The sequence below is a fragment of the Lissotriton vulgaris genome, chromosome 8 (genome assembly GCF_964263255.1).
Source record: "Lissotriton vulgaris chromosome 8, aLisVul1.2, whole genome shotgun sequence".
NCBI classification, from domain to species: domain Eukaryota; kingdom Metazoa; phylum Chordata; class Amphibia; order Caudata; family Salamandridae; genus Lissotriton; species Lissotriton vulgaris.
The window spans coordinates 735552357-735579693 of NC_141696.1; the positions used below are offsets into that span (position 1 = coordinate 735552357).

The 27337-nt window shown below is 45.7% G+C and overlaps 1 protein-coding gene across 30 annotated transcripts in view; it reads right to left on the bottom strand.

Moving 5' to 3' along the window:
• Positions 1–27337, bottom strand: part of MBNL2 (muscleblind like splicing regulator 2) — a 658937-nt gene that overhangs the window by 184780 nt on the left and 446820 nt on the right. For all 30 annotated transcript variants that reach the window (XM_086934635.1, XM_086934638.1, XM_086934636.1 and 27 more), the window contains one exon: positions 9768–9932. In XM_086934635.1, coding sequence (XP_086790761.1) covers positions 9768–9932 — 165 coding nt within the window. The remainder of the gene's footprint in view (positions 1–9767; positions 9933–27337) is intronic.

Sequence of the window (27337 nt, forward strand, 5' to 3'; positions counted from 1 at the left end):
GTGTTATTTCTTGTACCGATTTCACTGTTTTCATGATCCACTGGTTGCCAGTTCGAGATGGGGTGTTAACCAGGCAAGGCATGTTTCTAAAAGAAGGGGATAGGGGGCTATACACAGTATACGTCGGATCGGCCCAATAAACAGCTACTGAAAGGAGTTCCCGATGCTAAACATAACTGCTCAGGCAATAGATCCTCTCTCCGGAAAGGGACATTTGTACTTGGGCCAAAGATGGAGCAAGAGGCAAACATTTTCAGTGGGTATGACTGACACAAACATTCTGAGGCTTTATTCTGGGGTTAATGGTTTACCATTAAACTAACAAACATCGAAAAGAGTGATCAATGCATCACTCTGAACAATACTGAGAAGATTAACAAAAGCCTTGGGGTAAGAGCTTACACATACAGCAGATGCCTCTTAAGAGATGGAAGTATCCCACAGAAGCGGATGTATGTCTGGGTTAGATTGATGCTAATTCTCCTGTAATGTGGATTTCTCACCAAGGAGACTAAAATTAGGCTAGTTGTCGTGTTACTATGTGCGGAAAGCCACCAGAACACAGTTGGTCTGGGTAAATCCAGTGTTGGCCTTACAAAACTCATCTGGCCATTGATTTTTTTAGGTCAAACTGACCATTGACTACCTCGCTAAGGCAGAGGATCGTCGCCCCACAGGAAAAATAAAATGATAATAACAATGTTGTTATCATTTTTATTTTTAATAATTGGCTGACGCTGTAAAGGTGCGGGTGGAGCAGGGCTGTGCTGGCTGCAGAGCAGGGGTGAGTGGAGGGCACTCTTTAAAGTGCACATGACTGTTGGCTGGTAATACACAGCATGGTGGGGAACATGCCTAGGCTTCCAGTCTTCTGAGATCCTAAACACAGTGCTCAGACCAATCACAACCCTGCTGTCAGGCACCGCTATGATTGGCTGCTGTCTGGGTGATTCCTGTTTCTGTGTCCTGGACGAAGACGACTGAGGCGAGTCCACCGCCGAGAAGGAAAGTGCATTTTTACTTTATCCCCCACCCCCCTTATTGTCCAACATCCACCCTCCCCGCCCACCACTACTGCCCGCTACTGTGACTGCACACAGAGTTACAGGCTCAACATTTTGATACCAGTCGCTAGGTGTCAGAGCATGATCTGCGCCCCTAGAGTGTCTCAAAGACTATCAGGAGACCCCTGGCAAATGAACTCGCAAAGGCTGCACTTTTACCTTGCAATTCTATTTTGGCATTTTGCATTTTTTGCACAAGTAGTCATCATTGGTTTTTGGCATTTTAAATTCCACAGTATTTAGTCAGGCTGTGTGGTGTCCAAGCCGCTGGCACGCCATAGGCATGTCTGCCAACGACGACTCACTGCTACCCATGCTGCCTGTTTCTTCACAGAACAGGGACGCACTGCCTATTCTAAAGGTGAGTTATTATCCCTTAATCCCCTGAAGTGTGCTAAAATAATGCGGCGGCTCACCGAACTGGAAGAGAAATTAACCAATGACTATACGAGTATCTTGGCTGATTAATCATCTCCTACAAATTTTTGGTGTGCTAAATGTAAGATCCTTATATAATCATATGAAGATGTCAGATCTCATTCTTAATCACAAAAAGCATTTTTCTTTCTTCTTTTTTAACAGACTTGCCTGCAGTAAAGGTCCAATCCAACATTAGCGATCCCACCAGGTTTTTAAAATCATTAGATTACACAGAAGAGGGAGGAGGAGGGTTTGCAGTTGTTTTCAGAGATTATTTTTTTAGTTCAATAGGTTCCATCAGACAAATTCACTTCAGTCGAGTTTTTGAACGTTAGAGTATCTTATCTCCTTCCTGAACACAGGTGACAGTGATTGGTTACATAGCGTTGGGAGTAGACCGACATTTTGTGAATGAGTTCATCGATTCTCGTCAAAGTAGAACATAAGGTTGCCTGAAACTATAATTTTACTATGGCACAGGCTTCTTACCTTTCTTTTGAATGTGAGTGTACAACATCGAACTTATAGGACAGTCAGCAAGATGGTAACAAAATTACTTCAGGATTGTGGTTGGCTGCCCTTGAGGAAATATATGGACAGTTTGACTTTATGGTGACAACTGATGAAGTTCTAAACATATCAGTGAGTCAGTGAATTAGAATAGCATTAGATGTAGTTGCTCCACTTATGGAAGATATACTTGCACAAAACAGACGGTCAATACCTTGATTTTCAGACATAATACGCCAAGCGAATCAACATTGTCAGCAACTAGGAAAAATCTGTTGCAAACAGTATGCTGCGGAGATGTAAGTTCTATCTGAATGAACTTTGTAGATACAAAAAACAGACCGGCAACACAAAAAGAGCACTTTACCGAGCAAATCTTAGAATCGACTAAGAAGATCTTCAATATTGTAAAGTCTTTCACTAATCCGGAATGCCTAAATATAAGCATTCAGACTATGCAAGGGACTTGCAATAATGTGGTGAAAAATACTTAAAATGTGTGAAACATTCAGTGAGAGAATAGTGCCGAGACTGGGGGAGCTCACGACTTCGGAGATTGAAATTTTAACCTCTTCCCTGCGGGGCTAATTCCCCCGCTGTGCTGGGGGGCGCACACAGCGCCCCAATGCTCGTGACGGTGGCGCTGTGCTCATGACTAGCTCAGCTCGTCATGACCACATCCGTTTTAATTGAATGCTCAGCACAGCAGGGGAATTATCCCGGCGTGTGAGCGCCGCGTGGGTCATGACGAGCTGAGCTCGTCATGAGCACGGATGAGGTTACATTTGAAGTCTCTCAGCCCACAGGGAACCCTCGACTTATCAGTGAAATGTGGATCACCCCGATAATCCATGTCCAGTTACACTTTAACACTTAGGAGCGGGTTTGTTGGTAAGAGTCTGACAACCTGTGCAATACTTCTCTAAGATTAGCTTCAGTTCCATGGAGGTTGAAGCACCAAATCATCACCTGTATCCTGAAAAAACAAATAGTTGATACAATTGGTCTTGTCTATTTTTTACTAGCACCCTTACTGCTGGCACCAATTAAGATGTTAGAGAAACATGTGAATAGCAGTCTCTTCATATTCCTACAACCAAAACAGATCTTGGAGACCGTTCAGTTTGGTGTCAGGGATATGCACAGTTCTGGGTCAGCTTTGATATTGGTAGACGAGGTAAGGTGAAATTTAGAAAAAGGAGGCGATGGAACATTCACACTGTTAGAACTTGTGGCTGACTAACACCATCTCTCATAGGATCCTATTCTAGCTCAGATAAGATAGAGGTTTTGGTATTTGGTCAAAACAAGAATATTTGGTGGTTATATAGTTTGTGGGCCATGGAACTGTGAGTTCAACATCGTTACCCAAATCAGTGCTGAAAAACGTAGGCTAGAGAATCAAACTGACCATTATCTCTAAATACCCAAGTAAATAAAACCATCTCGGGCAAATTTTTCCAAACTTACAATGGTAAAAAAAAAAAATTACATTTTTGACTTTAGAAGAGTGAAACATGGCAGAACAAGTAATAATCCTTGCAAGATCGTATTATTGTAACCCCTTTTATTTGGGCATTTCCAAAGCGAGACTTTCAAATTTCAGGTGTTACAGAATGTAGAGATTCATTTGATAATTGAACTTGGGGAAGGATACATGTAACTGCATTCAAACATACACCAGTTGCGAACCTGATACTATTTAAGTCACTGTGTGTGGTCCATTAAGCAACCCACAACAGGGGATCACAGTACCTTCAGAAGAGGATGTTGAGTTAATATGTTCAGAACAGCATACAAAGGGGGCAAAGTACCAGAGTGAAATGAGGTATATTGATCGTTTGGTGTCACAGCCACAACACTCCAGGTCAACAAAGAACAACTTACAAATCCACCTGTGAACCCTAGCTGCACAAGTATAACACAGCATAATTGCATGGTCATACGTTTTAATTAAGGCATGCCACAGTGACAAAGTGGTGGGAGACACATGCGGTAATTAAAACTTGTGACGTGGCTTTCTAATGGAGTTTGAAGAACATCTCCAGAGCGACCAAGCTCCTGCTGATCTAGGGCTTCGCTGTCTCACTTTAAGGGCAGAAGTCCGCGACCTCAGATGTTGGTACTCACAATGTGAAATTTCCAGGGAATATTTTGAACCCTTTTCTGCACTGAGAGTGTTGCTGATTTTTGTGGCATAAAAAGCACCCCGCAGGGCCAGCCATCAGGATCATAGGAAATGGCAGCTGGGCACACCAAGAAAGGAAACAATTACAATAGGTATTCAGCAGTGTGGAGGTCAACCCTGCACTGCAACGGTTATGAACATGATCAACAAAAAGATAGAGTTTGCCAACAGTGTATTTCCACTCCCTGAAAAGCAGAGCTAACCATCACAATGTCCAACCAAAACGTTCCCGTATTTAAAGAGAATTTTCAGATCAATAAGGTGCCGAGAAAACAACCTGGTTCTTAAGCAAAGAAACCAGTTATCTCAAGACAAGGCCCCTTTTAACTCACTCAGATACAATCACTTCAATTAAGTTTGGAGGCTAGTAGGGCTGCCTTCAAGAGCATTAGATGGACAGGCCATTGTCGCCTTCCCCAATAATTACAGGAGCCAGGAGCAGGTTACAACACGTCTTTATTTCTCCGTGTCTGCTCATTCACTAACCTGTTTACTGCCCTCGTCTTCTCCCCACGCCCCTTCCTGCCTTGCCTGTCCTGTCGCAGACAGGGGTCAGGCAACGACGATACGACACCTCCCCCTTTTGTACAAAGTCGTACTTACTGTCTCTTAGATTTCTTCAATGAGGCGCGCTGGCCGTCTGGTCTGTCGTCTGGGGTGGTCGAGCTGTTCCGGTGTCCTGGCTCGTGGCTCATGACGTCATCTTGTCTTACTGGGCTAGAATGATTTCGGTCGCTGCTTTCTTTTCGGCTCTCCGAGTCAGTGAAGAGCTCACGGGGTTTGCTTTCATTGCGTCTGTGGGAGTTACATTTTTTGAAGTGTGAGACATTGCGAGTTATCCGTTTGTGGTCAGCCTCTGCCGTGAGCATAGTTCCTTTCCGACTGCTAACTTTCAGAGGATGAGCGAGATAACGGCTGTCCGTTTTTGTTCTTCAGTCACGCCGGACCATCACCCAGTCTCCTTCTTGGATGTCAGTGTGTTTCGCGCGTCTGCGCCGATCAGCATAAGTCTTCATTTGTAGTTTTTTGTCATAGTCTATTTTGACCAACGTGTCGTGATCAACATTCGCAGTTTGAGGTTGGAGGGCACTGTCCAGAGTGGGCAGTCGAGTGCGAGGAACTCTTCCTAGCATCAGAGTGGCTGGGCATTGATTGGTAGTGTTGTGGGGCCTGGTGCGATATGCCCGCAGCACTTCATTCAGAGCTTGTTGGATGTCTCGGCGAGCCAGTTCCGCTTGTTGCACCGCTTTCTTCAAAGTCCCCATAAAGCGTTCCACCATGCCGTTAGCTTGAGGCCATAGGGGTGTGATCTTTTGATGCTTAAAATTAAGGTGTTTTGCGAATTCTGCGAATTCGTGGCCATTGAACGGTGGTCCGTTGTCCGACTTGACTCGCAATGGAATGCCCCATGCTGCAAAGGTTTCGTCGAGGACTGGGATCACTGTGGTCGCCTTGGTGGATGATACTATGTGTACGAACGGAAACCGGGAGTATTCGTCCATGATGACGACAATGTATTGGCTTGATTTTAGAGGGCCGAAGAAATCAATGGCGGCCTGCTGCCATACTCCTTCTGGTAGCTCTGACATTTGTAGGGGGGCTGGTGGTTCGTCACGGCTTACCAATTGGCATGAGACACAGTCCTTGCGTGTGGCCTCCACCATCTGATCAAGTGTCGGGAACCAGACACGTTCTCGTAGAGCCTTTGTGGTAGCACTTATCCCTCTGTGGCCTTCATGAGCGAGGTTGATCACTCCTTGCCGTAGTCTTTGGAGGATCACAATCCTCCCCCCTCTCCGGATCAGACCATCTTCGCTGATGGACAGCTCTTCATTGATGTGCTTGAACGCAGTCAGTTCCTGGGGACTCTGGCCAGAGTCCTGGGACATGTCTTTCACGTGTCGCCATGAGTTGCTGTGTATGCGATCCGTGACGTCTTGTATGACTGGATCCTGGGCGGATGCTTCTCGGATCGCCGCTAGGGGAACTGTAGGCAGACAGGCAGTGTCGATGACAAAGTGAATATACTCTTCTGCCAGCGAGCACTCTTCACTGGTGGTTGTCTGAGGGTGTCGGGACATGTAGTCTGCCGGATTTTCAGACTTCCCCGGCTTGTGGACAATAGTGTATATATAGTCCTGGAGTCGTAGTCCCCATCGTTCAATGCGTGGAGGCATCTTGGCTTTGGGATTACCAAAGATGGTGACAAGTGCTTGGTGGTTTGTGATGATGGTAAAGTGTTTGCCGTATACGAAGAGATGAAAGTGATCGCAGGCCCAGACCACCGCAAGACTCCCCTTTTCCGGTTGGGAGTACCTTTTCTCAGTGCTGGTAAGACTGCGACTGGCGTACGCAATGATGTGGCGTTGTTCTGAGTCTGAGTAGCTCCAGCTGGTGGTACCCCTTATTAAGATCGAGTTTCGAGAATACCGTGGCTCAGTTGAGGCGAGCGATCATATCGCTAATGTGTGGTCCTGGGTGGCGTTCTCTCTCGATAGCCATGTTGGGTGCACGCATGTCCACACACAGACGCACTTTGTTATTTTGCCCCTTTTTAGGTACTACTACTACGGGCGATACCCATGGAGTTGGCCCTGATGTGCGCTCAATGATATCTGTCTTTAGCAGATCTTGGAGTTAGTCATCGACAGCTTGCTGTAGGTGGAACGGCACCTTCCTGTGGTGTTGCGCCACTGTAGTCACACGCTCATCGATGTGTAGTTTTACCTTGAATTGATTTAACTTCCCTAGCCCCTTGAAGAGGTTTGGAAACTTAGCGACAATGTCTGGGGCGTCTTCAGTCATGTAGAGAAATTCCACGAGCTTCAGTCTTTCAGCTGTTGGCAGGCTGAGCAGGCAGTCAGCCACGTCTGGGCCTTCGACAACGTGAATATAAGCTGGGATTTGTCGGTCCTTGTATGATAGGGTCGTGCTAAAACGACCGAGGCATGGCAGTGGCTTTCTGGACATCCAAGTGAATATTCGGACAGGTGCAGGTTCTAGTTTAGGTCGTGGTTTCATGCTTTGATATTCAAGCGCAAAGATGTAATTTAGGGAGGCTCCCGAGTCTAGGACAAACTTGGCAGGGTGGTCTCCTATCCGGATGTCTAGCTTCGGGTATCTCTTTAGCCCGTCCGGGTCTGACATCATACAGATGTATTCGTCACTGTCTTGTGACACAGGCGTGTGTGACGATGACTCGCTGGAAGTTGATTTTCGTGATCGATATGAGCTTGCAGACCGGACACTCGACCGGGAAGAACTAGAGGAGCGTTCTTCTCTTCCCTTCACTGCACGAGTGTGATGCTGTGAGGTAACTCGAGGTTTGGATGATCTTCGCCCGAGCGTTGAGTCGGACAGACAATTTCGAAGTGATTCTCCCTGCCGCAGCGATAACATCGCTGACCGATAGCTGGGCATTGTCCTGAATGGGGGTAGTCCTGGCCACATCTGTAGCACGCTGGTGCTGTTTTGCTGGACTTGGTGTGTCGCGACTCATGCCGTGATGACGTCCTCCGGGAAGTCGTGAAGTGTGTTGGCTTACTTGGCCTATGATGATCTGTCCGTTGCTTCTTCTCCTTGTGCACTTGCATTCTGAATGCTTGCTCCTTTCTCTCAGTCTTGTTAGTCTCCATCTTCTTTGCGTGATCTTTCGCTTGTCGTTAATTCGTGTCATTTCTTCAATTTCTTCGAGGGTGTAATGCTTCTTCAGCAGACGCCGGCGTAGTGATTCGGATTGGCAGCCTTCAATTATGCGGAGCCGCAACGCGTCTTCAGTGTTGCAGTTATCGAACTCACAGTGGCGAGCTAGCCGTCTGATGCGCACGATGAAGTCACACATGCGCTCGTCTCTCTCTTGGGTGGCTAGATTGAACGTGTAGCGTTCGTAGTCCAGATTGCGTTTATGTAGAAATCTCCGGTCGAGGGCTCCCTTTACGTCATCGTAGGGGGCGGTAGCCGCATTAGGCAGTTCTTTAATGATCTGCTCAATGTCTTTCCCCACCAAGTTCCGCAGGGCTAATAACTTCTGCTTGGGGTCTTGTACCTGAGACCCAGTCATGTAGTCTTCAAAATCCTCGGCCCAGCTCTTCCACTTAGGTCCCATGCTGTTGCCGGACGTCAGTTCCAGAGGATCTGGTGGCCGCAGGTATGGTAATCCCACGAGTGCCTGAGGGGCTGGATCCAGCAGTGGTGGGTTGCCTGGAGCTGCCGGTCCTGGTGGATTGCCTGGAGCTGCCGGTCCTCCCCCTGAAGCACCTGTCGAGCTAGTGACCGACATCTTTGCTTATGAGATCACTCAGCTGGCTGATGCCGTTTAATTTGATGTAATTTGATTTCCCCAGTGTCCACTTAGTAGCTTGGGTGTATTAATTTCGGTGTTGCCTGACTCCAAAATGGCCGACACCAAAACTCCAATGGGTGCCTATGGGTGGCGCCTGACTCTAAGATGGCCGCCGCTCAGGACACGTGGTCTCCTTGTTATTTTATAATTGTCACTCTCCAAGTCTCTTATTCAGGCTTTACAATTGTCAATATCACTCTGAGTCTCTTATTCAGGCGTTTGGGACTCACCCTCTCGCTCCTGATCGTGGCTGGCCGTCTCTGGGTGCGCTCTCTGGCATCTGTGCAGATTTGCGCCGATTTCATTTCTTTTTTTTTTTCACTCCCACAGTTTCTGTGTAGCTTGCAGAGTCAGGGATGTTTAGAGCGACGATCCGGCAGCGCGTGCAAAACTTTGAGTTGGCGCTGATTGTCTCGCTCTGGGGCAGCATTCAGACGCAGAGTGTGGAGCGTTTCTGTTTTCGCGATCTCTGCATACCGCGCCGACACAGGGTGCAGGCTCGCTGTTTCCGGCTGTTCACGGACGGCAGGGGTCTTAAGGCGTGTGGGACTCAAGCAGGGATCCCCACCCTCGTCACCAGTGTCGCCTTCCCCAATAATTACAGGAGCCAGGAGCAGGTTACAACACGTCTTTATTTCTCCGTGTCTGCTCATTCACTAACCTGTTTCCTGCCCTCGTCTTCTCCCCACGCCCCATCCTGCCTTGCCTGTCCTGTCGCAAACAGGGGTCAGGCAACGACGTTACGACACCCATGTGCCTCACACTAAAACTATGGTCAGGTTTAAAGACACCCGTACTGGAACTTTGGGAAATGCACAGGAAAGAGAAAACATGCACGTGGATCACACAGAATAGGGCGAGCATACATACTAAACATTAAGTTTTGGACTCAAAAATGTATCTCAAAATAAGAGATAAAAACCTTTATAATAACTATCAAAACAAGTCATATTAATGTGTACACATGACATGTGAGCAATCAATTTTTTGCCTTCACGGTCTTTTGCAGCTTTTTCATAGTAAAAACAGGATACATACATTGAAATATATATATATATATGCGTGTGCATATCTACATAAATCAGCTCAGAGCCAGGACACAAAATTATGTTTTATGCAAACAATTATAATTCTTGCACCTCTAATACAAAAAGGCTATGCTAGTTATTAAACATCAAAACAGACTCAAAATCCCTACAGAAAGCCCCAAAAGTATATACTGTAAACTACACAATATAATTACCATTGGTTGAAGAGGTGAGCCTGGAAACATGAACTGCATCTGTTGGGCAATCATAGCTGCTGCTGTTTTTTGCTGGATTAAATTGTTCCGGCCATTTATTTCGAGCTGCGTTTTTAGGTGTGTTGGCGGATGAAGGTACTTGCAGTTCTCTCTCGAACAGCGACCCTGAAAAATAAATAATATTTCTTTTAGGTTGGCAATTCTAATGCATCTCTTTCCACAAGCCCAACTTCTCCCCTTTATTTAATTACAAGATCTTTTACACACATGGTATGATTTTCATCAAACAGTAGTCTGCCCTCGAGCTGAGAAAGTTCAGCATGCTCCTGGAACACGCTCTACGTCCAGCAGAGAATCACTGACATGTTGCAATTACAGCAGTCGGCTGGCCCAGCGAACTAAGATAATACCAAATCATGCGAACTATTCTTTGATGTTCTGCTTTCTAAAATATAAAAATTCTCAAACAGCGGTGTACTACAACTACAGCCGCCAGACAGACGGCATAAGTGTTTTCCTCGCCCGAAAATGAAAAAGGCAAATAGTTTTATCCATCATTATGGAATCGTATTGAACAGTATTTGCAAAACTCAACACACAATAAACTCATGAATCAGGATGAGGATCAACTTTTTTTCTAAGCAGAAAGAAAAATGTATTGTGCAAATATATTCATCGCTCAACTTTTCACAGCTGCAAAGCCGGAGACAGTCCTAATATTTTGAGTGTTTGAGATGTAAAGATCATCAAATAATGCTGCTGTCTACCTCGATTCCCACCAGTGCATTAGGTCCCTCATAAAAACCTGAAATAACTAACTTTATCAAAATGATTTAAAAAGGCAAACGTGGATGGGTTTACTTCCAAAATAACATTTGCACAGAATCAGTGGCATAAATGTTATTTAAACCACACGCTTACTTGGCCTTAAGTTACTAGCTGTGTATTCTTAAGGTCGATTGCTTTGGGCAATTTATAATTACTCCATTTCTCTTTGTAGTTTGGTGTCTGAATCTCTTTCAAGTTGTTTCGTGTCTATTTTTCTTTTCCCAAGTGCCAGTCAATGTTTCTCATTAGCTCCACAGTTATGTCCTATGTCTCGCTTCCTTCTGTATTTTGTCTGTCTCAATCTGCACTCAATCTTACTCTCTGCCGCTGAAAGTTTCTATCCCTTTCCCATTACCTCCAGTTTATTCCTCTATAATTGCCTTCGGAGTCCTATTACTCTATTTTCACATTAGCCCCATAGTGATCTCCATACAACCCTCACAAAAGGGAAATGACGTTTATAATGCAGTTTGAGCCATGCGTGCCGCTTCCCTGCAAGAGAAACCACACTTACCGTAACCACGCATAAGGCAGGGCGCGGTCTAGATGCTGGGATGGGGGGGTACAGGAAGAGGAAGGATCAGGAGAGGATGCGGTCTCGTAAGAAGGGCTGGGGACGGGTTTCGGCAGGGTGCAGGGTAGATTTTAAGGGGTGGGGTAGTTTTTAGGGTTCAGGGGGTCTGGGTAGTGTTTATGGCTTGAGAGGCGGGGGTTTAGAGTATTGTTTAGGGTTTGGGGGTCACAATAGTGTTAGGGCTTTGGGGTCGGGTTAGTGTTTAGGGCCCGGGTTAGTGTTTAGGGCCCGGGTTAGTGTTTAGGGCTCAGGAAGAGGGGGGGGGGGCGGGGGGGGGAGTTGTGGTAGTATTTAGGGTTTGGGGTAGTTTTTAGGGCTCAGTGTAGGGGGGACTAAGGTGTGATATTTATTACACATTCCTTACCAGTCATGCCCTTACCAGGCAATTGCATGGTAAAGGAATGTGTTCAGATGCATTCGTTGTTGGGCCAGCGATATAGGCATGTGTGGTTTAGCCATGTGTCCCTCTGTTATACAAAGCTCACAAAAACCCATCTTATGTATGTACAATACGATAGTTGAGTCCCAGGCATAACTGCCCTGACTGGCAACAAATCCTTCAAAGAAATGTTACAGTAATGGGTAAGAAATAACAGACAGACTAACCAAGAGAGAAACGAGACATCTATGCAACTTTCAGTAGAGACAGATGAAAAATCCAGAAATGCGCAAGGAACCAGAACCCACTTCACAAAAGATAAAGCCAAATACATGGCCTGGAACACTGGGGAGCACTTTCTTTAAAGGAAAGTAGCACTCCCTCACGGGCACTGGATTTTATTTTCATTGGTGCCCCGCCAAGCTGAATAACCAATGCTTACACAGCACAGGCTTGTTGCATACCAAATGATGCACTGTTGATAGGTCTTTCGTTTGTCGCAGCCATACACCAACAGGAAGAGTAGAACTATGCAGGCAGCAAGAACCATTTGGACAGCAAAGCAAGACATACCTCAAAGGACAACATCAACAACCAGTAGGAAAGCACATAGCATGGGCTCAGTCCATACATCGTAGAGAGGTGAGAGAGCCCTTGCTCTTCTCATGAGACCAAAGGTAGAACAGCATCCAAAAAGGTGTATTTCCAACAGTGTATAACACTATACACCATGTTGTACCCTTAGCGCTGTGAGGTGGTGTATATGGCGTATGAATAATATCAATACATTTTTTACAAGCACTTGCACCCACGATCTTTCAACAAACCAGTTACTCTTCTCAAATTCATCTGTAATAATGTTATTGACCTCGAACAGGTGAAAGCCTTAGTTGACTCTGGGATTCAATTTGTGGCTTGGAGGTAAGTAAGTGCACAGATTGTTGCAGTGGGCACATTAGACCAGAACCTTTACTTATGTCTTTCATGCAACAAAGATTATGCAGCCTAGATTTTCATCAGGGAGAGAGAATCGGATTTGTTCTTTCTATGGCAGACAATATAGGCTAGTTTTCTTAGCTAACAATTAAATAAGCGCAACAAATGACATAGTCAAGCCTCAGGCTGCACTTGTACAGTACTCCGTGGCCTTGCAATGCAAAACATCGCAGAATTTAGCAAATTAGCTTTGCCCACAAGAAAGAATCTAGTCACTGAGACTGCAAAATATCCCACGCAAAACAGACGTTTATGAAGACTGCTTGGCATCAGTGTAGAGGTATGAACTGTATCTTTATCATTCTTCCTCAATCATACGTGACAAACAGAGTTAATGCCAGCTACCATTAGACTCAGTTTACAAACATTTTCAGACTTTTGATGCTTGGTATCATTTTCGTTTTGTGGTGTTGGCACAGCACTACCTTTCTTTCATCAATGGCTAGTGTACAGGATTGAATATATTTTAACTTAACATTTATATGAATGAAACCTAGGCGCTGCACTGCCCTTCCAAGGAAAATTGTCTCCCCCTATACACTACAATAAATATCAAACCCTTAGGTACCAGGCAACATACAGCGAACTCTAGAACTGGGGTTAGTCGCAGTAGCTGCATGCATGGCACTCCCTCACGCCACCCGAGCACAACACAACCTCGCAACCCAGAACCAGGGACAAACCTGACATACGTGCTTCCCTCACACTAATTTCTCTCCTGCAGATGGTAGAGAGCCAACTTCGTAGTATCAGTATGGATAAAGCATTATCCATTTACTCAACCAAGTCTTTGTACAACCCTGTGCCAGATGTTCTTTAAACCTTTTCTGTGACGCCATTCAATCACTTCAGTTTACATGAACGAAGTTATTTTCCCCACAAAACCAAGTCCATTATGTGGCGACATGTATAGTAGTCTGCAAATGACTAGAAAAAAATACTTCAACATCATAGTAAATTAAACCAGACTTGGTTATGGTTAACTTTTACTTAGTTGTACAGTATCAGCTAAAATATATTGAGGGAGGTCACCCGCAATCCTCTTGATAATCTTAATCATTAGACAGTGTACAAAATGTTACACAAATGCATACGTATATTTTACACGGTGGAAGTTGTCACTCTCTAGTTGGGTTCAGCAGCACTTTCCACTGAAAAACTGCTTTCCCTTTATTTGTCTATAGACTGAACTGCTCAAAAATTGGCATTGCCATCTAAGGTCCATCTTGCCAATTTCATTGCAGGCGGAAAAGTAAAAAAAAAAAAAAAAAAACGTTTTTCGATTTTAGATCCCACAGGAAGTTTTGCAGTCGCCACCAAAATTGGCATGGAAGTAGAACTTTACTTCAAAGGCATGCTTTTGTTAGTTTGGTGTAAATATGTTCAGTAGATGGTGAGGTATTAGCATTAAAACCTTGGCAAGGAGGCTTTAAAGGGTTAATACATTTGTATCTCTATAGTTTTAACTCAAACAGCTTGTTAGATAGAGAAAGTGGGATGTGCACACTGGATACAGCTTCCCAGAGAAGGTGTGACGAAAAAGGGGTATTCCCAACCCCCACCGGGCACACTGAAGGCCAGTTGGGTATTCGCAGCAGGTTGAGACCAGGGCCTGGCCACAGGCCAGAGTTTGCCCCTAGCCCTCAACAAAACCCTTGCTTCACAGGGCAAAAGCACCTGGCGCTCGTGGGGCTGAGCAAGAGTGGCAGGTTTGGAACATGGTCTAGCCACTAGGGCCAGCATAGAGAGTTGGGTGTCCAAGGCAGGTTGAGTGCGAGCTCAGGCCACAGGCCAGGCTATGTGCAGCAGGGGTTGGAATGAAAAAACACACACACAAACACACACACACACAAAAACACACACACACACACACACGCACACAAAAACACACACACACACACACAAACACACACACACAAAAACACACACACACCTTAACTTGAGACTTCTGCAATGCTCATACCACCAATTAGTCTAAGGCAAAGACACAAAAAACTGCCTTGAAGATAACCAGGTAGGTGGTTCAATTAACCACAGAAGATGTAAGCTCAGCTAACAAACTTAGCAGAAAAGAAACAAAGTGATGAAAATAATGTATTAATAATGCTCAAAAGTGGTATTCTCAAGTGGAACAAAGCAAGGAAGGGAGTGTCACAATCTGGGAAAAAAATTAATTAGGGGGATAGTCAATAAGCAGCTATCTAAAAAGAAGGATGGTCTTGATTTAAAAGCTCAACAGTAGGTTTACAGGGCAAGAGAAGGAGCTTTAAGGGAGAGATCCTAACCGTTATATCTGCTGCAAGTGGGGAGTTGAGCTATACAGACTGCCACGGACAAGCACATGATGTGGTCTGCTAACTGTATACACTGAAAGATCGATTCGACTACTGCATTCACTGTATGATGAGCAAAGTTCAATGAAAAGAATAAAAAAAAAAGAGAATGAGCTTGAAGCTCAAAGAGTACGCATGGTTGTAGAAAGTGTCACTGAAGCGAGACATTGTGCAACAGATTTCTTGAAGGAAAGAAACTGTAGTATTTGGAGAGTGGTAAAAAAAGAAAACTGCGGTAGATCAATGTAATTAATTCCACAATTATTACAAAAAAGGACGCACTTTATGTTAACGTGCACAAAAATAAGATATTCCGTTATTTCCAAGCTAATCAATATGGAGAAAAGCCCTTAGAAGTTCCTGATAACAAACAACGTCAAGACAAACAGATCGTTCTTGCAGTAAGAAACAAGTAAAGAGTATACAGTTTTTGGGATAGGAATATCTAAAAAAGATATTCAACTGTCAAAATATCCTTTCTGCAGCTGGCTAAATCTTAAGTCCATAGTGGCATTACAGCACACATTTACAATTTTTTTTATAGAAATAAATACTCAGGACTAGTAAAGGTTTAAAGAAACCAAAATGAACATGAACTCAATTTCCTAAAAACACCCTCTCATGCTTAAAGATGACCATCCAGTTAATGGTGTCTTTACTGGGCAGAAGAAGTTCTGGGTTTAAATTATTTTTGTTTTTTTTATGTTTAAGCGCTGGGCTTCAGGACCTGAAATACAGAAGTTACAAGATGTAGCCATGATAAATCCCATCGGTGTAACTCAACATGTGAAGAAAAAGACATGATAAAAGTGTAACAGCCAATGCAGATTAAATGAACATGTTCTATGGTAGTGTCTGTTAAAATGTCTATCAGTCCTGATCATGATCAGTAGGCAGCAGTTATCGCCAGAAAGCTTGTATAATAACCCAGGTGGATTCTTGGCAATTGCATCTATTTGTACAATCCTGTGGCAAATAAATGATGCTGCCTTAGCTTTAAGGAATGATTGATAAACATAGGAAAGAGTAGCAGCAAACAATGTAAGATTGTACACCAAACCTTCAATTCAGATAATTTGTTTAAGAACAAATACTTCAACTCCTTACTTTAGGAAGGTAAGAGTCAAATCATTTTCTATGGGAGTAAAAGGGTAATTCTTATTTCATAGGAAGGTAATATTGGGAAAATGCAAATACATCTTAATTTTGAAACATGGCTGAAATCCATACTTGTGGCTATTTTTAATACATAAAAACAGGTATTTGTGTTTTAACCCCTTGGGCGCGACCGCAATTCTACGCCTTTGTGGTGCTTTTAATAAGTGGGCGGGTTCATGACGGCCCCCAGCCGTCATCAGCACACGCCCACCGCAGTGCATGATGGACGGGAGCCGTCATCAGCATAGAAAGGGTTAAAGGCCTTTCTATATTATTTATACGGCTTTAAAATGCATCAATTTAAATACATCAGAGGAGCCGGGCAGGTAGACATAGTGGTAGACTGTGGCTATCTGCGAGACCCCATTTCCTTTTCTTGGTGTATCACTGTTTCTCATTTTGCAGAATGATGCATGGGTTTTAGTGACTGATACAGGCTGGTATACTACTTATTTGGAGCCCTACAGCAGACATGGTATGTCTTGGATGCCTACCTTCTAGGGAAGTTCCTGGTGAAGCGGACACAGAAACAGTGTGATTTTGGTGTTCTTGGTACTTACATATTAAACTTCTGAGCACTTATGTCTCAAATTTAACTTTTTCGTCTGCCGAAGGCATGGGGAACAAAAGTAGAAAAATTGTATTTCTGAGAGATATAAAGTTTAACAGCACTTTGGTAATGAGGATGATATAGTATGGAGTCTAACTCCTCTATTCAAATACAATATACAGTTCTGCTGAAGGCGACTGCATCTCATTTCACCCTATATGCCTCAGAGATAGGGTCAAGAAAATTTCAACGTGTACAGTCAATTGTCACGGATGGCACGCACCAACCAAAACAAGCATTAGAAATGCAATAGGTCTCGCATTTATTCGAGTTGGATCTTCTGGCATTGTTATTAGCAATGCTTTTTACTTGCACAGTAGGTGTATTCGTTGTAGTTATTCGTATTGTAAATGGCAATGTTTTTTACTTATGTGTTATGGGTATGTATTTTAAGAAAGAAAGGTTAAAAGAACAATAAAACCGGTATGGTCAAAGCCAATAGATCAGGTGCAGGCTGCAGACTAACCGGTAATGCAGTTATCTATTTTGCATGGAAAGGCTTTGTCTGAAAGCTCCGAGGGTGCGGAAACATCCAATGGTGTGGGGATCGGTTATGATGGAAGAGTCCACAGGTTAAACACCGGGGGGCCCAAACCAAGATCCTTGTAACTGAACCAGCTCGCCGGGCCCCGGTATCAGCACCAAACCAGGAGGCAAATCGCTACCATGCCGGAGGTAGTTTATGAAACAATTAATGGTTAAAAGAAAAATGAAAAACAAGTATGGACAAATAGATCTAATGGAGACTGCAGACCAAATGGTAATGGCGCTTTTAATTTCGCATGTAAAGGATGAAAACAAGTTACTTACCTGTAACTTTGGTTCCCCAGTATTGGTAACTTTCATAGATTCCCATGCTTTGCATCATTCCCCGTCGTCGGAACGGGAGTCTCGGTAATAAAAAATACCATAGTAGTAGGTACAAAAGAGAAAGGAAAGGCCTCATTACCTTTTGTAGCATATCAGCCTCTTTTTGTAAAAGAGACCAAACTCTAGGCATCAGCCAATCAGAAGAGCCTCACCCCTGGAACCTTCCTGAAGGAACCTCAGAGCCTCAGATTTTCATAGCCGTTGTGTGCTAGACACCATACTTGCTGAAGGCTGAGCTTTCCCCGGGGAGGTGGGTGGGCGCATGGGAATCTATGAAAGTTACCAATACTGGGGAACCAAAGTTACAGGTAAGTAACTTGTTTTCTTGCCCCAGTATTGGAACTTTCATAGATTCCCATGCTTTGTATCAGAATAGCAAGCAGTAAACACCATAAACACATTTTGCAAATAAGTACCTTATAACATTATAAATGAAAGTACAAAATGTGTTACCAATGGAAGGTGGGATAGAAAGGAAAGCTCACCAATCACTTGAAGAGGTTCCTCAGGACAGCCTGGCCCACCGCCGCCTCATCCTGCTGCAATGACTCTAAGCAGTAATGCTTAGTGAAGGTGTGTACGCTGCTCCAGGTAGCAGCTCTGCAAATGTCCTTTATATGTACCCACGCAAAGAGGGCTGTTGAGGATGCCACTGATCTCGTTGAGTGAGCACGGATCCTGCCCACCAGAGGTTTTCCTGACATGTTGTGGCAATGCAGAATAGCACTGGAAATCCATCTTGAGATCCCCTGTTTGGACAGAGGGAGACCTTTGCTTGGACCACCAAAGGCAATGAACAATTGCGAAGTCTTTCTAAATTCCTTGGTACGGTCTATGTAGAATTTTAGACATCGTTGTAAATCCAGAGTGTGCAATGTCTTCTCCGCTGGAGTGACTGGGTTTGGAAAAAATGTCTTTAGAATCACTGGTTCATTTAAGTGAAAGTCTGTAGGAACTTTAGGAATGAATCTTGGGTTCGTCCGCAAGATGACCATGTTTCTTTTGAACTGTAAAAACGGCTCTTGGATAGTAAGGGCCTGCAACTCCCCCACTCGCCTTGCCGAGGTGAGGGCTAAGAGTAGAGCCAATTTCCATGACAAGTATTTCAGGTCTGAGCGGTGAATCGGCTCAAATGGTTCCTTCATCAGTTGAGCCAGGACCAAGTTTAAATGCCAAGTTGGAGGAGGAGGTCTCACTGGTGGATAGACCCTGAACAGGCCTTTGAGGAATTGCTTGACAATTCTTGAAGACCATAATGAAGGACCAGAGTCAGATCTCCTGAATCTTGAAATTGCTGCCAAATGGACCCTGATCGTAGAATGGGTCAGATTAGACTTTGCTAGCGAGAGTAGATAAGGCAGGAGTTGATGAGGTTTCGAAGTAAAAGGATCAACCTTTTCCTTTTTACACCAAATACAGAACCTTTTCCATTTTAATCTGTATGTCTTGTTTGTTGAAGGTGCTCTTGCCTGGGAAAGGATGTCCTTGATCTCCTTGGAAAGAGGGACATTCGTGAATTCTCGCTGGTCAGGAGCCATGGAGTCAGGTGGAACGATCTTGGGTCTGGATGCCAAACCTGTCATCCGGACATTGTCAGAAGATCCGGAACTTCCTCCAGCAGCAACGGAGGAACTAGTGACAGCAGATGCAGCTCAGTGTACCAAAATTGTCTCGGCCATGCCGGGGCTATAAGGATAATTTTGCATGGTTCCGTCTTCATTTTCCTGATGAGGCGTGGAATCAGGGGAATTGGTGGAAACGCGTAAAGAAACCTCCCCATCCAGGCTATCGATAGGGCATTGCCCAATGAGCCCTGATGGTGGAACCTGCTGGCGTATGTCCGGCATTTCTTGTTGGCTGGCGTCGCAAATAGGTCCACCTCCGGTGTGCCCCATGTCTGAAATAGTAGATCCAGAACCTGCTGTTTTAGTTCCCACTCGTGACTGACTGAGGCTAACCTGCTCAGTCTATCGGCGCCTTCGTTCAGCACTCCTGGTAAGTGCTCCGCCTTTAGTGCAATTCTTTGAAGAATGGCCCATTCCAATATCTGTTGAGCTTCCAGCGACAAGAGGAGTGATCTCGTTCCTCCTTCCTTGTTCACATAATGCATAGCTGTGGTGTTGTCCGTCCTGACTAGCACTTGTGAACCCTGGAGTCGCAGAAGAAAGGCTTGAAGAGCTAGCCTGATCGCTCTCAGCTCCAACAGATTGATATGTAGTTTTTGCTTGCGAGGAGACCAATGGCCGCTGATCTGCAGATCCTGCATCACTGCTCCCCATCCCTCCAATGACGCATCCGTCGTTAGTATTTGAGGCGATGGTACGCTTGCGAAGGATAGACCTTGGCACAAATTGTCTTGATGTGACCACCAAATCACTGCCTCTTTCATCTCTCGAGTGACAACCACCTTGTCCTCGAACGATCCGTGCACTTGTTTCCATTGGAGGTCCAGTTGTTCCTGCAGGGGACGCATCCGCAGTCTGCAGTGCGGAATTAGGGGAATACATGATGACATCACCCCTAGCAGCGACTTGTAGCTGCGTACAGAAAGACACCTCTTTTCTCGAAGGTTTCGTGCCAACCGTTGTAGTTTCTCTATCCTCTCTTGAGTAGGAAACGCCCTCGAGAGCTTTGAATCTAACACTGCACCTAGGAACCGTGCTCTTCTTGAGGGCATCAGCGTGGATTTTTGTCTGTTCAAAGTGAGCCCCAGATTTTGGAACAGATTGGTGCAAGCCTGCACTGCGTCCTGCGCTAACTTTCTGGACAGGGCCTTCAGTAACCAATCGTCCAGATAAGGGAAAACCTGGAAATGGTTTCTTCGCAGAAATGCTGCCACCGGTGCCAGCACCTTCGTGAAAATCCTTGGGGCAGAGCGAAGACCGAACGGCAGAACTCTGAACTGAAAATGGCTCTTGGCTACTGTGAAGCGTAGGAACCTTCTGTGTGCTGGGTGAATTGGGACATGGAAGTACGCATCCTCCAGATCGACTGTGGCCATGATATTCCCCGGGCTGATCATCTTCAAAATGTCCTGTAGGGATACCATCCGGAAGGATAGGGAGACGAGATAGGTATGTAGCTCCCTGAGGTCCAAGATGGGGCGCCATTTTTCCAGCGTTTTTCTCACCAGGAAGAACCTGGAATAGAACCCCTGGCCCTGTTTGGAGGGGACCGGCTCTATCGCCCCTTTGTGGAGCATTTGTTGTACTTCGAGCCTTAGGAGACGCAGATGTTTCGATGGAATGGCTGCCGGGGCCTGGGTGGAGGGACTTCCATAAATTCCAAAGTATGTCCTCGTTTTATGATGTTGATCACCCAACGGTCCGATGTTATTGTGGACCAATTTTGAAGGTATTTTGACACCCTGCCTCCAACCGATGATTTCCTGGAGGAGGGAACAGTAGGCAGAGCCAGGAGGCCGCTATTGGCGTTTGGACGTGTCCCGTCCACGGGCAGCCTGCTTGCCCTTGCTGTAAGGCCTCGAGTAACCTGAAGATTGGCCTTGTCTTTGCTGGTAAGACTGGCGGTTTTGGTGTCATCCTGAGCTGTTAGAGGAATAGCGTTGTTGCTGGTGTTGGTATGAACCTCTACAACAACCTCCTCTGCCTCTTGAACCTCTGAAGGGAGATTTGTGATACTGGAGGGTTCCTAGCGACCTGGCTGTTTCTGTGTCCTTCTTGATCTCTTGAAGAGTATCATCTATTAATTTCCCGAATAGGGCGTCGCCATCGAAGGGTAGATCAAGGACCTTGTTTTGAATTTCCGGTCTAAACCAAGTTGCCTTCAGCCATCCTTGGCGTCTCAACACTGCCGCTCCTGCCAACGCCCGAAAGGACGTTGTGGCAATGTCCATGGCACAGTCTATAATTTCCATAGAGACCGCCTCACCCTCTTGTAAAGTCTTTTTCGCTTCCGCCCCTAACTCCGGTGGAAGCTGTTCGAGATATAAAGCTATGTCACACCATAATTGGCGATCATATCGTCCTAATATCGCCAAAGCATTAGCGGCACGTATTAGCAGGCTAGCTATTGATGAAAACCGCTTGCCTGTGTTATCAAGAAGTCGTCCATCCTTGTCAGGAGGGGCCGTTAAGGGAGCAGAGGGGTTCCTCGACTTCCTCTGTGCTGCCTGCGAGATGACAGAGTCAGGCTTTGGATGGCCCGTTAGCGCTGCTGGTCCATCATCTGGTGCTTTATACTTTTTATCCAGACGCGGTAGTACAGGGACCACCGTCGCTGGGTTTTTCATAGCTTTCAAACCTTCCTCCCATAAATGATCCACAATTCGAATCGACCTTGTTGTTTTGCGGTGCGTTTCTTTGAAATCAGTCCGTGGTTTGAGCGGGCATTACCAGTTTAAATCTCCCAGCTGCACGTTCCATCAGCTGGTGAAAACTGCCGATGTCAACAGGAGGTGAATCCACCAAGTCTGGATGAGGCGAAGCTTGTTCTGGGATGATGTATTCATCATATTCATCCTCATCATGATCCGACTCTTGGTCACCATTGGATGATTCATCGTCATCATCCCTATCCGGGTCATCCGCTGGCTCTGACGGAGCCTGAGGCACCGGCCGCTGAGGATGATGCGGCGTTTGTATCGGAAGTTCAGGAGGGACTACAGATGAGGGGTTCCTCACTGGTGTCGAAGGAGCAGACTTACGTGGTGATGGTCTTTCTGCTTTTGACTTATAGTCCTGCAGCATCTTGTGGAGGTCATGCAGGAATGTTGCAGGAACCGAAACCATGTCCTGTGGCTCATAGCTTTTAGAGTGGGTCATATGGTGATATTCTCCTTCCCCCTGGTCATATGCCCCTTCTGAATCGGTCTCTTGACTTTTGATTAGCAGCTGAGACGGGCTATTGGCATAGTCATAAGTATCATGTCAGTCTTCCTCAGATTCTCCCTGGTCCAGCAACAAAGTTGGCGGTAAAGAGGTCACCCTTCTCGGGGATGTCATCTCAGGAGTGATTCTAGTTAAAGAAATCGTCACTCGTCTCTCCGTAGCCAGTATCGTCGATGGTTCCGTCGACGCCGGAGATATCCTCGTCGACGATATTGGAATGACAGAGGTCGTCCTCGACACCACCGTCGACGAGCCTGCCGACATAGTAGAAATTGTCGTCGTCGTCGATGCACTCGTCGATGACACCACCGTCGTCGATACCGCCGTCGACGCCGTCACTGCCGTCGACGATGAGGGTTTCCTCGTCGACTATGTTGATGAAGCCGTAGACGACGTCTTCGTCGACTATGTCGTCAGCACACTCCCCGTCGACGCTGCCGTCGACGATACCTTTTTCGACGATGAAGCTTTTGTCGACGATCCTCCCGCCGACGAGCCCGTCGACGGGACCAATTGGATTTTGGGCTTCATTTTCTTCGTCAACGGAACCACCGTCGACGATGTCTTCGTCGTAGAGGACTTAGAACTCCTCTCTGAAGAATGTGAAGAGGGTTTCTTGAAGGCTGGGTCTGTCTTCTCACCCTTAGGAGGCGAAACCAGTTCTGCCTTATCCTCCCCACTGCGGTGGGGGGAACTTCCTGAACCCCGGCTATCAGACTCTCTGGGGGTCTTTTTAGAAGCCTTTGAGGGGCGCCCAACAGAGGAAGATGGGGAACCTCTACCTCTTTTCACTGACCTTTTTGAGGAAGCAAATGAAGACGATTCCTCCTCATCACTGGAAACTCCATGTTTCCTCTCCTTCTGCCTCTGTATCCATGTAAGCAGTCTTCCAGCACGATCTCGCAAGGTCTTGGTGGAGAGAGTGCTGCAAATTTTGCAGTCCTCTGCCTTGTGATCCGGATAAATCCTTGTGTTTGTCTTCCACAAGCAGCCTTTTCTTCCCACGGGTGGAACTGGGCTTGAAAATGGCTTTCTTTTTCTCAACTTCAGCCATCCTGATGAAAAGGAGAGATTTCTGAAGCAAACTGAAGAAATCCTGAAGTAATCCTGAAGAAAAAACTGTAGAGATCTACTTGAAGAGTTGAAAATAGAGCAGAGCTCAAAGGAGACTCCCTAGCACAACGTGCGGTAGAAAATCTAAGGCTCTGGGGTTCCTTCAGGAAGGTTCCAGGGTGAGGCTCTTCTGATTAGCTGATGCCTAGTTTGGTCTCTTTTACAAAAAGAGGCTGATATGCTACAAAAGGGAATGAGGCCTAGGCCTTTCCTTTCTCTTTTGTACCTACTACTATGGTATTTTTTATTACCGAGACTCCCATTCCGACGACGGGGAATGATACAAAGCATACAAAGCATGGGAATCTATGAAAGTTCCAATACTGGGGCAATTGGTGGTAACTTTAACGTCCACCCACGCATAAACAAGTCCGGTCAGACTACTTGATTAGTAAAACCGTTTCCCACGATCCCTACCGCTAGCAGTGACCGGGAGGGGCCGAGGGTGCGGAAACATCCAACAGTGTGGAGATACGCCCCGCTAGGAGAGTCCACAGGTTTAACACCTGGGGCCCGAACCAAGATCCGTGTGACTGAACCAACAACCCGGCCCCTGGTATTAGCACCAACACTGGGAGGCAAAGTGCTAGGGTTCACACACACTGGGCTCGCGAGCAGAAAGTATTAAAAAAAAAAACTACATTTCCAATCTGTGCATGGCGGCCAGGGAGGCAGGCGCCATGTTCATTTAAAAAATAACAAAAAACATGAAACTGGGCGTTGGGCTGGACGCCGCGGTGACAGAATTAAGTGGCGGCCAGGGAAGCCGGAGTTATGTTTATTAAAAAGCAAAAATAAAACAAGATTAATACATTGCATGAATGTGTTTTGCCAAATAAGCGCATTCAGGCACACAGAAACAACGTGCCACGGGTGCAAACAGCACTGCACTGCATAGCTACGGCCGGACCAAGCACCATGAAATAAGTGATTGTACTGGGAAAATCTCCCTGTGCCTTTTAAATGAATGCGTCCTTAACTGGTGACCTTGGGGTGAACTCACAGCAGCATCGTGGGCACGCAGCGACACTACTGTTCACCCTCTTAAGTTTTACCTAGACTGTGTGTAATCAGTTATAAACGTGCCCGCAATCCAGAAATCACTTGTGAAGCCAGTAAATCACTGCAAGCTGTTAACACTGCTCAGCTTGTGCACACCAGCACTCCCCTCCCCCGTGGCATCAAACCTGAAATAAACATTTGCAAAGATATGGTCTCCCAGGCAGCAGCATATAGGGCCAGCGCAAGCACCTCTTCCAGCAGCCACCAGAGCTCGCAAAGCCGTAGCTGCTCCTCGCAACAAGAGCAGGGACCACCCCCATGAAAATATCAAGCAAAGCGCTTATGTGAGACAGAGATCCCAGTAGCTGCTCCGATTATCTTAAAGTCCCGGAGCGCCAGAGAAGGGTGAGATTCCGAAGTTCTCAGTGTCTAAGAACTGTTAACGCCAGACTCTTCATCCTGGATTAAGGCTTAGCCGACGCACATATTAAACAAGTTGTTGGCTTTGTGCAAAACAAATAGTGCGTCCAAGCTAATGAAGGAGACTGTAATGCCGCAGGTGAGAGATCCAATCCCGGTGGGCGGGGTCACAAGTGGACAGGGCGGTAACAAGGAGGGACTAAGAAGCCTCCTTTTCAATCGTGAGCCAGTGTTTAGCATCCAGCGAATGAAAAAGATGGGCGGGCTTCAAGTCTAATGTGCCTAGGTTTAAGTCATAGGGATCAGAGATCACAAATCTGCTGCAATGAATAATGAAACATTTATATTGGGGTGAGGCTCTGGCCTAACGGGTAGGGCGGCCAAGCTCAAATCTGGGGAACCGGGTTAGAGTCTCGGCAAGGACGCTCAACATCCTGTGATTCTGGGCAAATCACTTAATCTCCCTGTGCCTAAAAAAATGAATGTGTCCTTGTGTAATGCAACTGGTGCTCATGTAAAGCGCTCCGATACCCGATACCTTGGGGTTATGTTTGCGCTATATAAAACTCGCTAAAAAAAGCTCACTACATTGGTAGACAAAATAACTACTTGATAAATCAACTTCAATAACCATTTCAATAACTGTTGTGGGTGTAACAAGTCATAAAAAGTAAAGGACAGGCAAAAAAGCCTTCTTCCCGGTAAATAATTACAAAAACACTAGCAGCTAATCTGTCACCTATACACTTGCATCATTTGAAAGGTGTTAGTAGAGGTAAAGGAAATACTCCAGAGCAATACCTTTAAACTTGACAATCGGGAGGAGAAATCCCAAACAGAACTTACATCAAATCTGAAGTGAGGTGCGCAAGGGCGGAAGAGGTAATTCATATTTTATTTTTCTTGTTTATATTTTTAGCACAAAAAAATAAGGTGAGATTTTTTTCATGCATTTTCCCATTACTCTTTATATTGGTGTAGAACACTATTCAGTTTTTTTTTCAACATTGTTTCCTCAGATTTTACAATCTTTTTCTACAGAAATATGAATTTACTGCGTATGATCTTCACATATTTTTCCGCAGATTTGTATAGTCTCTAATAATTAGGATATATCAGCTTCCCAACCACATTTTCAGCACCATCATTCATTTCTTCTGGGAACCTAGTGGGTTGTCAGTATAACTCTTACTTCCTTCATGTCGGAGCCGACTATGTAGCTCTAGTTTAAACCCACTCTACTGTATCATCTCCACCCAGATCTAGTCTGGTAACGATACACACCACACCTAATATCCTTTGGACCAATCCTCAACAACAAACCATGATGGACAGAGTAGGATCCCTGCCTTAAAACAATTCTAAGGGTTAACCATACACCCTCCCCCGTTGGTCGCCGTTCCTAATCCTCACATTAGTTGTCTTTCTAAGAATCTTACCCATGGAAAAGTTTAAAGAAATCACAACTGAGGAGCAGCCATGAAATGGTGTCAAGAGTAAGGCGAGCCTTGATTCCATTAGGAAGTGATAACAATTCAACAGATCTAAATGGTAAGCAGTTTCCGCTGCTAGGCCAGAACATGCACCTATCTATCCAGCCTCACACAATGTGGTCTCCACAGTGGGAGCAAGGGTGCTGCACGGTTGTGAACTGGGTTTACAGACTAATCCTATGAGTAGGAACTACACACACCCAGATTTGTAACTGTCTGTTACAGCACTCTGAGTTCTGATCACCTCCAAGTCACATTGAAACAGTTGCATTGCTTTTAATAATGTTGATGAAATGTGAGTGTGGGCGTGGCTTAACACCTTCACTGCTAAGGCATTATTAGTGATGCCATATAATTTCCATTGAAATCAATGGAAAGTCCATGACGAGTTACCCTTGTCATTAGCAGCCAAGAGGTTAAGCGCTAATGTGATCCGAAGCGGACCTCGGAGCTCCGACGCGGTCGACCTTCGTAGCAGCTGATCCTGAGCACCAATCCGGGCACCCGGCGCTGAAATCCGCGTCGGAATGCCTGGTGCCCGCTTCTGAGCTGATTGCGCCAATACTGTTGCGGCTGAAGAGAGGAACGAGGGGATTTTTCCCCAGTGCAGCAGCCCGCCGAATCAAGCCCTAAAATGGCAGCCCAACTCGGAGGGACAGTCGCCTGACCGAGAGCGTGACAGCAGTGGACTGCGGTCATCCTGGGAGCGCTCCTGCCTGTAGGAGACATCGCCCGAGAGGAGGACGTGCCTTACCTGGGCTTCTGCGGTGAGGAGGCACCGAGGGGCAGTGGGAGCGAGCAGCTACCTCCTGGCTGACCGGCAATAGTTGCCGGACTTCAAGATGGCGGCGCCCGGGACACAGATTGAACTACAGTGAGGCCTCCTGCACTTGAGCCCTGCTGTCACCTACGCAGTATTTGGGAGTGCTGCTTGTCCTGAGAGG